The sequence below is a fragment of the Mobula hypostoma genome, chromosome 14 (genome assembly GCF_963921235.1).
Source record: "Mobula hypostoma chromosome 14, sMobHyp1.1, whole genome shotgun sequence".
Classification (NCBI taxonomy): domain Eukaryota; kingdom Metazoa; phylum Chordata; class Chondrichthyes; order Myliobatiformes; family Myliobatidae; genus Mobula; species Mobula hypostoma.
Genome location: NC_086110.1, coordinates 15,960,233 through 15,972,836, shown reverse-complemented (window position 1 = coordinate 15,972,836; position 12,604 = coordinate 15,960,233). Strand labels below are relative to the sequence as shown.

The window sequence follows — 12,604 nt, the reverse complement described above, 5'->3', positions numbered from 1 at the left end:
GCTTCTATTACGGTTAATCTGTTATGTATTTATTGAGTACATCGCAAAAATGAATCTCAGGGTTGTATATAGTGACATATGTACTTTTATTACAAAATTAACTTTGAACTTTGAAGTGCATTCTGTATGAGTTGGAACTACAGCTAAGCAGGGAAAAGTGTCTATTTAATGCTTCAGTAATGATTGAGCAATATTGTAAATATATTGTTTGCTTAAGCATTGTTATTTCTGTAATGCATTGACGGCTATATGTAAAAGTACGTGTATTGCATATATCATCACTCCACGTCATACGTGTGCGCCTCGCTAAAAGTAAAAATGAAGCTAAGACATGCGTTCCCAGCTCTGTGTTTTCTTTCAATTACTTTTGTGTTTTGGAGTTACAAAACATAACACTCGTGTGCTTAACCAACAACAGCAGAGACTACAGACAAACCCACAGGAATAAGAATGGGAAGTAAGTATACAGAGTAAAGTTTATATATAGAAGGGATCCTTAACTATCTTTAAGCGAAGTTTACCTACAACCCTGTGAAAGATGGGACACATTTCAAATAAGTGCTGCTTCAACTTTTTTATTGAATGTGTAAAGATTTATCACAATATCTCGGTCAAAAATAATCCAAATGGAATATCAGTATATCAAACCCAACCTTTCAAGCTTAGCACTTTTAACCAATGCAAATATATAGAATAAAAAATAAAATCTGCTTAGTATTGTGCTGCAATGTACAAACACAGAAATCATTACCATTCTTTGTCTGTAGATGGGTAACACACAAACAAGAATTCTGAAACAGAACCTAAAAAGATCAAGGCAAAACGTGGTGGTGGACAAGATCTCAGCACTCATGCAAAGAATCATCACAGGTTCATTTCCTATCTTGCATTTTTCCTTGCAAACAACTCTTAAGACAGAGAGAAGATTCTGCCACCTTGCCCCAACCCCAAGTAATAACTATCATTTCCAGCAGGAATTTGTCTCCTCCAATCGCAGTGAAGAGGAAGTGCATGGGGTTGGCAGAGTGAGGCGGTGGAAGGGGGTGGTGCAGATTGAAAAAAGTGACTTCCTTGAGCCAGAGTCACCAGAGGGCAGCCACTTGGTGGGATCTGTAAATCTTGGGATGCCCTGAAAGGTTTTTGTTTCCTGACGGAAGGTTTGCTTTGTTGTGGCACAGTCCCATGGTAGTGGCTAGGGTGCGAGACTCTGCCTGGCAAGGTGCTAGGACTTGGGCTGTTTGCTTCAGAATTCCTCCTGTGCCACTTCGGGGTCTGGGAAATAGGCTGCAGACTCCTCGGTAAGCTCGAAGAGCGTCGTGTCACTGTCTAGGCTGGAGAGTTCCGGATTGATTGGAGGATGGGGCTCTGGAAGGAAATGCTGTGTAGTTTGCTGAAGATGTGGCTTTCCTGCAAATAATTAGAAAGAGTTCAGGGGATCATCTCTTGCAAGTGTTGAAGAGCCACACACAAAACTGACAACCAATATAATGATGGAGGATGGAAATGTATTGAAACTGGAACCACAAATATGTCACCTCCTTCACCTCCAGCAAGTGGGGTTTACAAAGGGCTATTTAGTCAAAACCCATGACAAAACGAGTAATTTCTACATGGAAACAACAGGCCTGATTGGGTTGCACATATGGTAGGGCCACTGCCTCACTTCAGTCCTGACCTTCAGTACGTCATAGGTGGGGTTCCACTTCACAACTCAAAAACATTTGTGTTGGTAGGTTAGTCGGCCATTGTAAAGTGCTCTGAGTGTGTAGAACCTGAGGGACATTGATGGGAATGTAGAAGAAATAAAGTGTAGTGTGGTATCAGTGTAGAAATGAGAGATTTATTAGCGGTGTGGACTCAGTGGGCCAAAAGGACTGTTTCTATATTATGTTTCTCCATGACTCTAATCCTGCTTTGGTCGCTAAAGGACAAGCTCATAAGACCATAAGACATAGGAGCAGAATTTAGCCTCTTGGCCTATCCAGTCTGCTCTGACATTCCATCATGGCTGAGTTATTATCCCTCTCAATTCCATTCTCCTGACTACACCCTGTAACCTTTGACTCCCTGACTAATCATGAACCTATCAACCTCTGTTTTAAATATACACAATGACTTTGTCTTCACAGCCGTCAGTAGCAATCAGGTCCACAGATCCACTAACCTCTGGCTGAAGAAATTCTTCCTTTTCGCTGATCTAAATGGAAGTCCCTCTATTCTGAGGTTGTGCCCTCTGGACCTAGACTCCCCGCTATAGGAAACATCGTCACCATATCCACTCTATCACGGCACTTCAATATTTGATAGATTTCAATGAGATCCCCCCCTCATTCTTCAAAACTCCAGTAACTACAGGCCCAGAGCCTCTCGATGTGTTAAACCTTTCATTCTTGGGATCATCTTCTGGACCCTCTCCATTGACAGCACATCTTTTCTTAGACAAGGGGCTCAAAACTGCTCACAATACTCCAAGTGTGGTCTGATTAATGCCTTATAAAGCCTCAGCATTACATCCTTTATATTGTATTCAAGTCTTCTTGAAATGAATGCTAACATGGCATCTGCCTTCCTTACCACTGATTCACCCTGCAAGTTAACTTTTAGAAAATCCTGCATGATGATTGCCAAGTCCTTTTGTATATGTAATTTGTGAATTTTCTCCCAATTTAGAAAACACCCTACCCCTTTACTCCTTCTACCAAAGTGCATGACCCTACACTTCCCTACACTATATTCCAGCTACCACTTCTTTATCCATTCGTCCTTCTGAAGACTCCCTGCTTCTTCAACATGACCTGCTCCTCCACCTATCTTCGTATTGTCTGAGTAAACAATATTCACTGACTTTCCTTTGTCAATCCTGCTCGTTATTTCCTCAAAGAATTCCAACAGATTTGTCAGGCAGGATTTCCCTTCAGAAAACCAAGATGCCTTAACTTATTTTATCATGTGCCTCCAAGCACCCCAAATGGACTCCAACATCATCCCAATCACCGAAGTGAAGTCAACTAGTCTATAATGTCCTTCCTTCTGCCTCCCTTCTTTCTTAAAGAGTGGAGTGACATTTGCAATTTTCCATTTCTCCAGAACCTAGTGACTCTTGAAAGAGCATTAATAATGACTACACAATCTCTTTAGCTACCTCCTTCAGAACTCTGGACTGTAGTTCATATAGTACAGGTGACATCTACCTTCAGACCTTTCAGCACCTTCTCCTTAGTAGTAATAACTTCACTTACTTCTGCCCCAGATACTCTCAAATTTCTGGCACACTGTTAATGTCTTCCACAGTGAAAACTGAAGTAGAATACTTAAGATTGTCTGTCATTTCTTTGTCCTCTGTTAATATCTCTCCAGCATCATTTTCCAGTAGACTGATATCCACTCTTACTTCTCTTTTACTCTTTATATATCTGAGCTGCCATCAACAAGGCAAGATGGTGCCAGCGACCAACACAACAAATGGCAACGTCCTACAGACAGTTCACAAAACTACTACTTCTTCTTCTTTTAAATATACTTCTACTACTGATCTGTGTGCAGTTGGATCTTGTAATTTACATTTTGATAATGTGCTTTTGCCGACTGAAGGATCTGGTGCTTTTGCTCTCCGAGGGAATTCGGATGTTTGACAGCGAGGTTAGGAACAGAGTGTGTTGCCTAATGGCAGTGCGCAGACTCATGATTGGCTTCAATTGTCGACCAAGCCGCTGATTAAAGTGTTGAGCAAGATTTGAACCAACAGAGAGCAGAAGGTGATCAGGCATTCAGCTCTGTTTGCCTGTGGTTGACCAGTCTCTCTTTCCCTCTCACTCGCTGCTGCTGCCGGAGGAAGGTGCAGGTGTCCTGAGACAAGGGTAAGGTTTAATCGGTGCGGTTCGTGGATTGCACTCATTTTTGGAGGACTCTGCAGTTCATGTTATATGTGTTTTTGATTTCTGATTACTCCTTTTTTTAAGCGTTAATTTGATCGGGGCAGACTGGCTCTACGGCCTGCAGTCAACAAATGACACTATCTGAACTCACTCTGAGCTGAACTAAACCAAACATTCCTAGACTGTTTCAAGGACTCTTCGGTTAGATGTTTAATTTTCTGTGTGTTATCCACTTGTTTTTTGTTGTTTGTTTTCTTTTACATGTTGGGTATTTGGGATTTCCTTTGAAAGGGATCCATGCTGTTTCTTTGTTCTGTGGCTGTCTGCAGAAAGACGAATCTCAGTGTTGTATACTGCTTCATTTATTATTATTGAAAAAACTTTTGGTATCCTCTTTTATTTTATTGGCTATCGTTCCTTCGTCATTCATTTTTTTCTCTCCTTTTGGCTGTTTTAGTTGCCTTATGTTGGTTTTTAAAAGTTTTCCAGCCCTCAAACTTCACACTAATTCTTGCTATGTTATTTGCCCTCACTTTTGCTTTTATACTGACTTTGACTTCCTTTGTCAGTCATGGTCACTCATCCTCCCTTTAGAATCCTTCTTCATTCTGTGCCTTCCATATTCCACCCAGAAACTCCAGCCACTGTTGTTCTGCCTTTATCCCTGCTAGTGTCCCCTTCCAATCAACTTTGGCTAGCTCCTCTCTCATGCCTCTGTTGTTCCCTTAACTCCATTGTGGTACTGATACACTTGAACTTAGCTTCTCCCTCTCAAGTTGCGGGGTGAATTCTGGAATATTATGATCACTATATCCTAAAGATTTCTTGCCTTAAGCTTTCCAATCAAATCTGGTTCATTACACAACACCCAATCCAGAATTGCCTTTCCTCTGAGTGGCCTCAACCACCAGCTGCTCTGAAATGCCATCTTGTAGACTCTCTACAAATTATCTCTCTTGAGATCCAGCACCAATCTGTTTTTCCCAATCCACCTACGTACTGAAATTCCCCAGCCTGCAAGAGAAAATCTGTAGATGCTGGAAATCCAAGCAGCAGACACAAAATGCTGTAGGAACTCAGCAGGCCAGGCAGCATCTATGGAACAAAGTACAGTTGATGTTTTGGTCTGAGACTCTTTGGGAGTACTGCAGAACAAATGCTGAGGAGTAGATTTAAAAAAGTGGGGAGAGGGGAGAGAGAAAAGAGAAACACAAGGTGATAGGTGAAACCTGAAGGGGGAGGGATAAAGTAAAGAGCTGGGAAGTTGATTGGTGAAAGAGATAGAAGGCCATGGAAGAAAGAAAAGGAGGGAGGAGATGAGTGGGCAGGGAGACAAGGTAAGAGAGGGAATAGGTGATGGGGAATGATGAAGGGGAGGCATTACCAGAAGTTTGAGAAGTTGATGCTCATGCCATCAGATTGGAGGCTACCCAGAAGGGGAATACAAGGTGTTGTTCCTCCAACCTAAATGGAGGAGCCCATAGATAGACATATGGGAATGGGAATGGAAAGTGGAATTAAAATGCATGGCCATTGGGAGATCTGTCTTTTTCTGGCGGATGGAGCATAGGTGCTCGACAAAGCGGTCTCCCAATCTACGTCGGGTCTCACCGATGAACAAGAGGCCACACCGGGAGCACTGGACACAGTACATGACCCCAACAGACTCACAGGTAAAGTGTCTCCTCACTTGGAAGGACTGTTTGTGGCCCTGAGTGGTAGTGAGGGAGGAGGTGTAGGGGCAGGTGTAGCAATTGTTCTGTTTGCCGGGATAAATGCCAGGAGGGAGATCAGTGGGGAGGGACGACTGGACAAGGGAGTCACGTAGGGAGCGATCCCTACGGAAAGCAGAAAGTTGGGGTAGGAAGGGAAAGTTGTGCTTGGTGTGGGATCCTGTTGGAGAAGGCGGAGGTTTCAGAGAATTATGTGCTGGACGTGAAGTGGGGTGGCAGGTGAAGACAAGAGGAACCCTATCCCTGGTAGATTAGGGTGGGAGCAGGTGTGTGGAAGCATCATCCTGAGAGCAGATGCAGTGGAAATGGAGGAATTGAGAGAAGGGGATGGTGCTTTTACACATAACAGGATAGGAGCAGGTATAATCTAGGTAGCTGTGAGAGACAGTGGGTTTATAATAAACATCAGAGGATAAGCTGTCTCCAGAGATAGAGACAGAAATCTAGAAAGGGAAAGGAGGTGTCAGAAATGGACCAGGTAAATTTGAGGGCAGGGTGGAAGTTGGAGGCAAAGTGGATGTAATCGACAGGTTCAGCATGGGTTCAGGAAGCAGCACCAATGCAGCCGTCGATGTAGCATAGGAAAAGTGTGGGATCATCACCAGTGTAGGCTTGGAACATAGACTGTTCCACGTAGCCGACACAGGGAGGCATAGCTGGGACCCATGCAAGTGCCCAACTTTTGTTTGAAGGAAGTAGGAGGAGCCAAAGGATAAATTATTTACAGTGAGGACAAGTTCCGCTAGGAGGAGGAGAAGTGGTTAGGTCTGGTGTCCAGAAAGAAATGGGGAGCTTTGAGCCCTTCCAGGTGGGGGGTGGAGGTGTATAGGGACTGGACATCCATAGTGAAAATAAGATGATGGGGGCCAGTGAACTTGAAATCATTGAGAAGATCCAGAGCGTGTGAAGTGTCACGGATGTAGGTAGGAAGGGACTAAACTAGTGGGATAAGCAGAGTCGAGGTTTGCAGGTACGAGTTCAGTGGGGTAGGAACATGCTGAGACAATGAGTCTACCTGGACAAGCAGGTTTGTGGATCTTGGGTGGGAGGTAGAAACAGGAGGTGCAGGGTGTGGGAACTATGAGGTTGGTGGCAGTGGATGGGAGATCCCCAGAGCTAATAAGGTCAGTGATGGTGTGAGAGATGATGGTCTGGTGTTTCTTAGAAGGGTCCTGTTCCAGGGGTAAGTAAGATGAGATGTCCGAGAGTTGTCAATGGACCTCAGCAAGGTAGAGGTCAGTCTGCCAGACTACCTTAGCACCTACCTTATCTGTGGGTTTGATGATGAGGTTAGGATTGGTGTGAAGGGTGTGGAAAGCTGAGTGTTCGGAAGGAGTTAGGTTGGAATAGGAGAGAGGAGTGTTGAAGTCGAGACGATTGATGTCCCGTTGGCAGCTGGCAATGAAAAGCTCCAGGGCATGCAGACCAGGGTGGGGTGTCCAGTATGAGGAGGGTTGAAGATGGGAGAAGGGGTCATCAGTGGGGGGTGGAGGGTCCTTGCCAAAGAAATAGGCTTGGTTACGGAGGCATCGCAAGAAGAGCTCAGCGTTGTAGCGGGCGCGGAACTCATTGAGGTGTGGGCGCAGAAGTAAGGCCCTTACTGAGGAATGAATCTTCTGCCTCGGAGAGGTAGGGTCAGAGAGAATGGTTGACAAAGGTCAGGCCCTTACTGAGGACACAACGTTCTGCCTCAGAGAGGGGACGATCAGAGGGAATGGTTGACAAAGGTCAGGCTTTTACTGAGAACACAACGTTCTGCCTCAGAGAGGGGACGATCAGAGGGAATGGTTGACAAAGGTCAGGCTCTTACTGAGGACACAACGTTCTGCCTCAGAGAGGAGAAGGCCGGTGGGAATGGTGAAAACTTGGCACAGATGAGAGCTGGGATTGGAGTGTGGAAGGGGGTTGGTAGCATCTGAGGGGAAAAGAGGTTTGGAGTGTTCAGGGATGGTGGGGTGAGAGGGACATAGAGCCTCTGAGTGCCCAAGGGCTGGCAGTGGGACCTGAGAGAGACGGGATTGCAAAGAGCTGGTGGGGAAAGGGGAGACGGAGATTCCAGTGGCTGCGTGTGAAGACCCGGCCTGGAGGTCAAGACTGAAGTTGTTGGAGGTTGCGCAATCGGCACTTTGGAGATGTCAGAGGTTGGTGGAACCCGCTTTGATGGTGGTGGAATCTGGGTTTTGAATCTGCTCTGGATCGTTAAGAGCTGTTGAGGTCTGCAGCAGGGATCACGGTCTGGTGGCATCTGGACTTCCTCCCTCATGACCATTCAGGGCCCCAAACAGTCCTTCCAGGTGAGTCGACACTTCATTTGTGAGTCTGTTGGGGCCATATACTGTGTCCAGTGCTCCCAGTGTGGCCTCCTGTATGTTGGTGAGACCCATCGTAGATTGGGAGACTGCTTTGCCGAGCATCTACGCTCTGTCCACCAGAAGTAGTAGGATCTCCTAGTGGCCACCTATTTTAATTCCACTTCCCAATCCCAAATGTCAATCCATGGCCTCCTCCATTGTCATGATGAGGTCACACTCAGGTTGGAGGAGCAACATCTTGTATTCTGGTTGGGTAGTCTTCAACCTGATGGTATGAACATCGCTTTCTCAAACTTCCAATAATGCCCCCTTTACCATTCCCCATCCCCTTTTCCCTCTCTCACCTTATTTCCTTGCCCGCCCTTTGCCTCCCTCTGGTGCTCCTCCCCCCTTTTCTTTCTTCCATGGCCTTCTGTTCTCTCTTCTATCAGACTTCCCCCATCTCCAGCCCTGTGTCTCTTTCACCAATCAATTCCCAGCTCTTTACCTCATCCCTCCCACTTCAGGTTTCACCTATCACCTTGTGCCCTCTCTTACCACCCCCCTCCTTTTAAATCTCCTCAGTTTTTTCCCTCCAGTCCTGCCGAAAGGTCTTGGCCCAAAAAGTCGACTGTACTTTTTTCTATACATGCTGCCTAACCTGCCAAGTTCCTCCAGCATTGTGTGTGTGTGTGTGTGTGTCCCAGACTATGATAACATTGCCATTTTTGCATGCCTTTTCTATCTTCCATTGTAATTTCTATCCCACATCCTGGCTATTGTTTGGAAGCCTGTATATAATTCCCATCAGGGTCTTTTTACCCTTGCAATTTAGTTTCATAGAGTGGATGTGGAGAGGATGTTTTGCATGGTGGGGGAGTCTAGGACTAGAAGGCACAGCCTCAGGATAGAAGGGCATCACTTTATGATGGAGATGACGAGGGATTTCTTTAGCCAGAGGGTGGGGAATCTGGCCAAGTCATTGGGTGTAACCCTAAAGGTTAACTTGCTCCAGAGTCGGTGGTGAGAAAGGCAAATGTAATGTTAACATTCATTTCAAGATGTCTAGAATACAAGAGCAGGGATGTGATGCTGAGGCAAACAACAAATTTCACTGTATGTTTCAATGTAGTGTAACAAATCTGAATCGGATGTACTGATACCAGAAATCAGTTTAACTGATTTACCTGAGTTTGCTCCAGATTTCAGGGCTTTGTTGGACGGTTCGATTGGCCTCAGCTCTGGATCCATATTCAGTTTCTGGATCTGGGAAATCATAAACCACATCTTTCAGTCAGAACTTGGTGACTGGTTATCGATTGTTACAAAGGATTGGTGCAATACTTTACAATCTAACCATTTACTGTATAACCAAACTATGCAGCCACTTCTATGACATGAGAACAAGTGCCGGGGGATATGCAAACATGACAATTTGCCAGTAAAATCCCCCACTTGGCTATTTTCAGACTGAATTTCACAGGCTGAATGTCTCAGGGTATTGCTCTAACATAAAAATAGATACTTAATTAAAAATCCATAACATTAATTCATGTATCTCATAATCTCACTTGTAATTTTTTTATAATTTTAATGAAAAAACTTTATTGGAGGTTGGAGAACCTGCAGTGAGGTGGAATAATTAAACTGTGTTTCCAAGGACTCAGCACTAGGCTCTTTCTTTGCCTTGTTAGAATGTGGAACAATCCAGCACAGTACAGGGCTCCGACCATATAACCTGCTCTACGATCATCATGACCCTTCCCTCCTCCAGAGATCCCCATTTTTTATCATTCATGTGCCTACCCAAGAGTTTTGTAGATATCCCTAATGTATCTGTCTCTACTACCACCCCTGCCAGCACATTCCATGCACCCACTACCCTGCATATAAAACTTTACTTTCTCCAATCACCTTAAAATTATGCCCCCTCGTATTAGCAATTTCCGCCATGGGGGCGGGGGGAAGAAAATCTCCAGCTATTCACTTGATGTATGCCTCTCATCCTGTATTACTGAATGTGAGGTGTGTTTATTAAAGAAGTGAATTTCCTTTAAAGCAGGGGTTCTGAACCTGGGATCCATGGAACCCCTCGGTTAACCGTATTGGTCCATGGCATAAAAAAGGTTGGGAACCCTTGCTTTAAGGGAAGTTATTATATAGCTTCCTTTAAAGCTGGGATTCCCAACCTTTTTTATGCCATGGACGACAACACTCCTTCGGTCTACATCTTCTGGATAGATCATGAAACCACATATTTCACTTCTTTTATGTCTTTTACATTCGTTTATCATCTTGGGTATGATTCTGGAACTGTTGGAGCCTGTGATTTGCTGTTTGGAGATTGTTTGGGTGCTCCAGCACTCTGCAGTCTCCGAGAGGCAGGGGCAGTGTATGTGAACCTTATGGTGGGCAGGCAGTGGGATGGGGCATGAGCCGATATTTGACTCCATTTTGCAGATTACAACATCCATTGTGCGCCAATTAAAGCGATGAAGGAGATGGAAACATCGAGGCGAATGTGGAAGGTAAGCACCGGCTGCCTGCCTTTTGATCGCTGAGGATCACTCTGCTACACTCCCAGAGAGGGGATGGCCTGAGAATGTCGCCCAGGTTTTCTGCGTTTTGGATGTGGGCTCGGACTACAGACTTTTTCAGTCTTATGGTTTTCTTGTATTCTGTGTTTTTCACCTGGCTTTTCTCGTTTTTTTGTGTAGTGGGGGGGGGGTTGGGGGTTGATGTGCCAGTTCCGTTTTTGTTCATTTTCTTGTGAGGGAGGGGAGATTTGTGGGTTGATGATTGCGCTGCTGTTCTTTTCTTTCTTGGTTTCATGGGCACCTAGAGAAGAAAAATTTCAAAGTTGTATACTTCGATAATAAATGAACTTTTGAACTGTATATGTAGCGGTTAGCGTGATGTTATTACAGTTGAGGGCATTCCAGAGTTCAGAGTTCAAGTCCAATGCCTTTCTGTAAGGAGTCTCTCACATCCTCCCTGTAGAATATATGGGTTTTATCTAGGTCCTCTGGTTTCATCCCACAGTCGCAAGATGTACCGGGTAGATTAATTGGTCATTGTAAATTGTCCTGCGATTTGCGGGGGGGGGGGGTGTTAATAGGGCTTGTCGGGGGTTGCTAGGGCAGCTTGGCTCGAGGGGCTGGAAGGGCTTACTCCTTGCTATATCACTAAATAAATAAATATTTGTTTCAAATGTAGAGCATCAAAGTAACATTGTGCCTGATCTCTTTAAATACAATCAGTGGGCACTTCATTAGGTACACCTGAACATCTGCTTATTAATGCAAATATCTGATCAGGCAATCCTGTACAAAGTTCAAAGTAAATTTATTATCAAAGTACATATATGTCACCATATACAACCCTAAGATTCATTTTCTTGAAACGCACTCAGTAAATCCAAGAACTATAATAGAATCGATGAAAGACCACACCCCACAGGGCCAAAAAAAATACAGTGTGCAAAAGACAACAAATCATGCAAATACAAAAGAAGAAACAATAATAATAAATAAATAAGCAATAAATAAACATGAGATGAAGAGTCCTTGAAAGTGAGTCCATAGGTGGTGGGAAAACTTTAGAAATGGGGCAAGTGAAGATGAGTGAAGTTCTCCCCATTGTTTTAAGAGTTTGATGGTTGAGGGGTAATAAGTGTTCCTGAACCTGGTGGTGTGAGTCCTGAAGCTCCTGTATCTTCTTCCTGCTGGCAACAGCAAAAGTGTAGCCAACATTATAATGACATCAAAAGTTGAAATTGCCTTACTTTTCTCTTTTTCCTTAGTACTGTATGTTCTCAATTTCAGTGCAGTAACTTGTGTTCCTCCCAATCTAAAACAATTCATCCCTACTACTAATGAAATCATAACGGGAGCTCTGATCTCTCATCATTAACCATATTTGCTTTTCATTTCCCTCTAACTGGATCACTGAGCTAGAACATCTTTAATCTTCTGCAATTTGGAGACCAAAGCACAATATGCTAGGAGTATAACAGGTCATGGGAGTTCATTCTTTCTTTCTTGATTACTGAAGAATTAACAGAAATTCTTGGCATCACCATACACCTGCATCAGATCTAGGAATAGAGTTCCATTGTGTGGAGTATTGGCAGGATTTACACTGTTTAGGAACAGATCCCATCATCAGTCCTATACCAGGTGTACTTTCTTGTTCTGTAATTACCCTTACCATTGCAAGATTTGCCTCCATATTAGACAGGTTCAGTTCATTCAGAGGGAAAGTTGGGTTGAAGATCTGCAGGGCAAAAGAATAACTTTAGAAAATGATTAATTATTTTTACAAATTCATTATATTTGACTATGTTCTACATTCCCACATTAAGAGTAAAACCAGTGAGTAAAGCAACAGAACACCAATGGCATAATGTCTGTTGTTGGAGAAAGATCCCAAATAATCATCAATGAATTAAACAATAAAGATTCAGGAAAAGGGCAGAAAGAAGTGTTTTCTTTTTGAGACCCACATTATAGGATCTCCATTCTTCCCGATCAGATTCCTTCTTCTTTGGTCTTTACCTTTTCTACCTATCACCTTCCAGCTTGCTACTTCATCCCACCCATTCCCCACCCACCTGGCTTCACCTATCACCTCCTAGTCTGGATTCCTCATCCTTCCCCTACCTCCTTTTTCTGGCATCTTCCCCTTATCTTTCCATTTCTGATGA

The 12,604-nt window shown here is 44.0% G+C and overlaps 1 protein-coding gene across 1 annotated transcript in view; it reads right to left on the bottom strand.

Moving 5' to 3' along the window:
* Nucleotides 1–566: 566 nt before the first annotated feature.
* The window catches only part of hsf4 (heat shock transcription factor 4), a 79,662-nt gene continuing 67,624 nt past the window's right edge, over nucleotides 567–12,604 (bottom strand). Inside the window, exons 11-13 of the mRNA XM_063066717.1 lie at nucleotides 12,109–12,174; nucleotides 9,087–9,165; nucleotides 567–1,407 (exon numbers count right to left, since the gene is read on the bottom strand). Of these exons, the coding sequence (XP_062922787.1) occupies nucleotides 1,244–1,407; nucleotides 9,087–9,165; nucleotides 12,109–12,174 (309 nt within the window). The 3' untranslated portion in view covers nucleotides 567–1,243. The remainder of the gene's footprint in view (nucleotides 1,408–9,086; nucleotides 9,166–12,108; nucleotides 12,175–12,604) is intronic.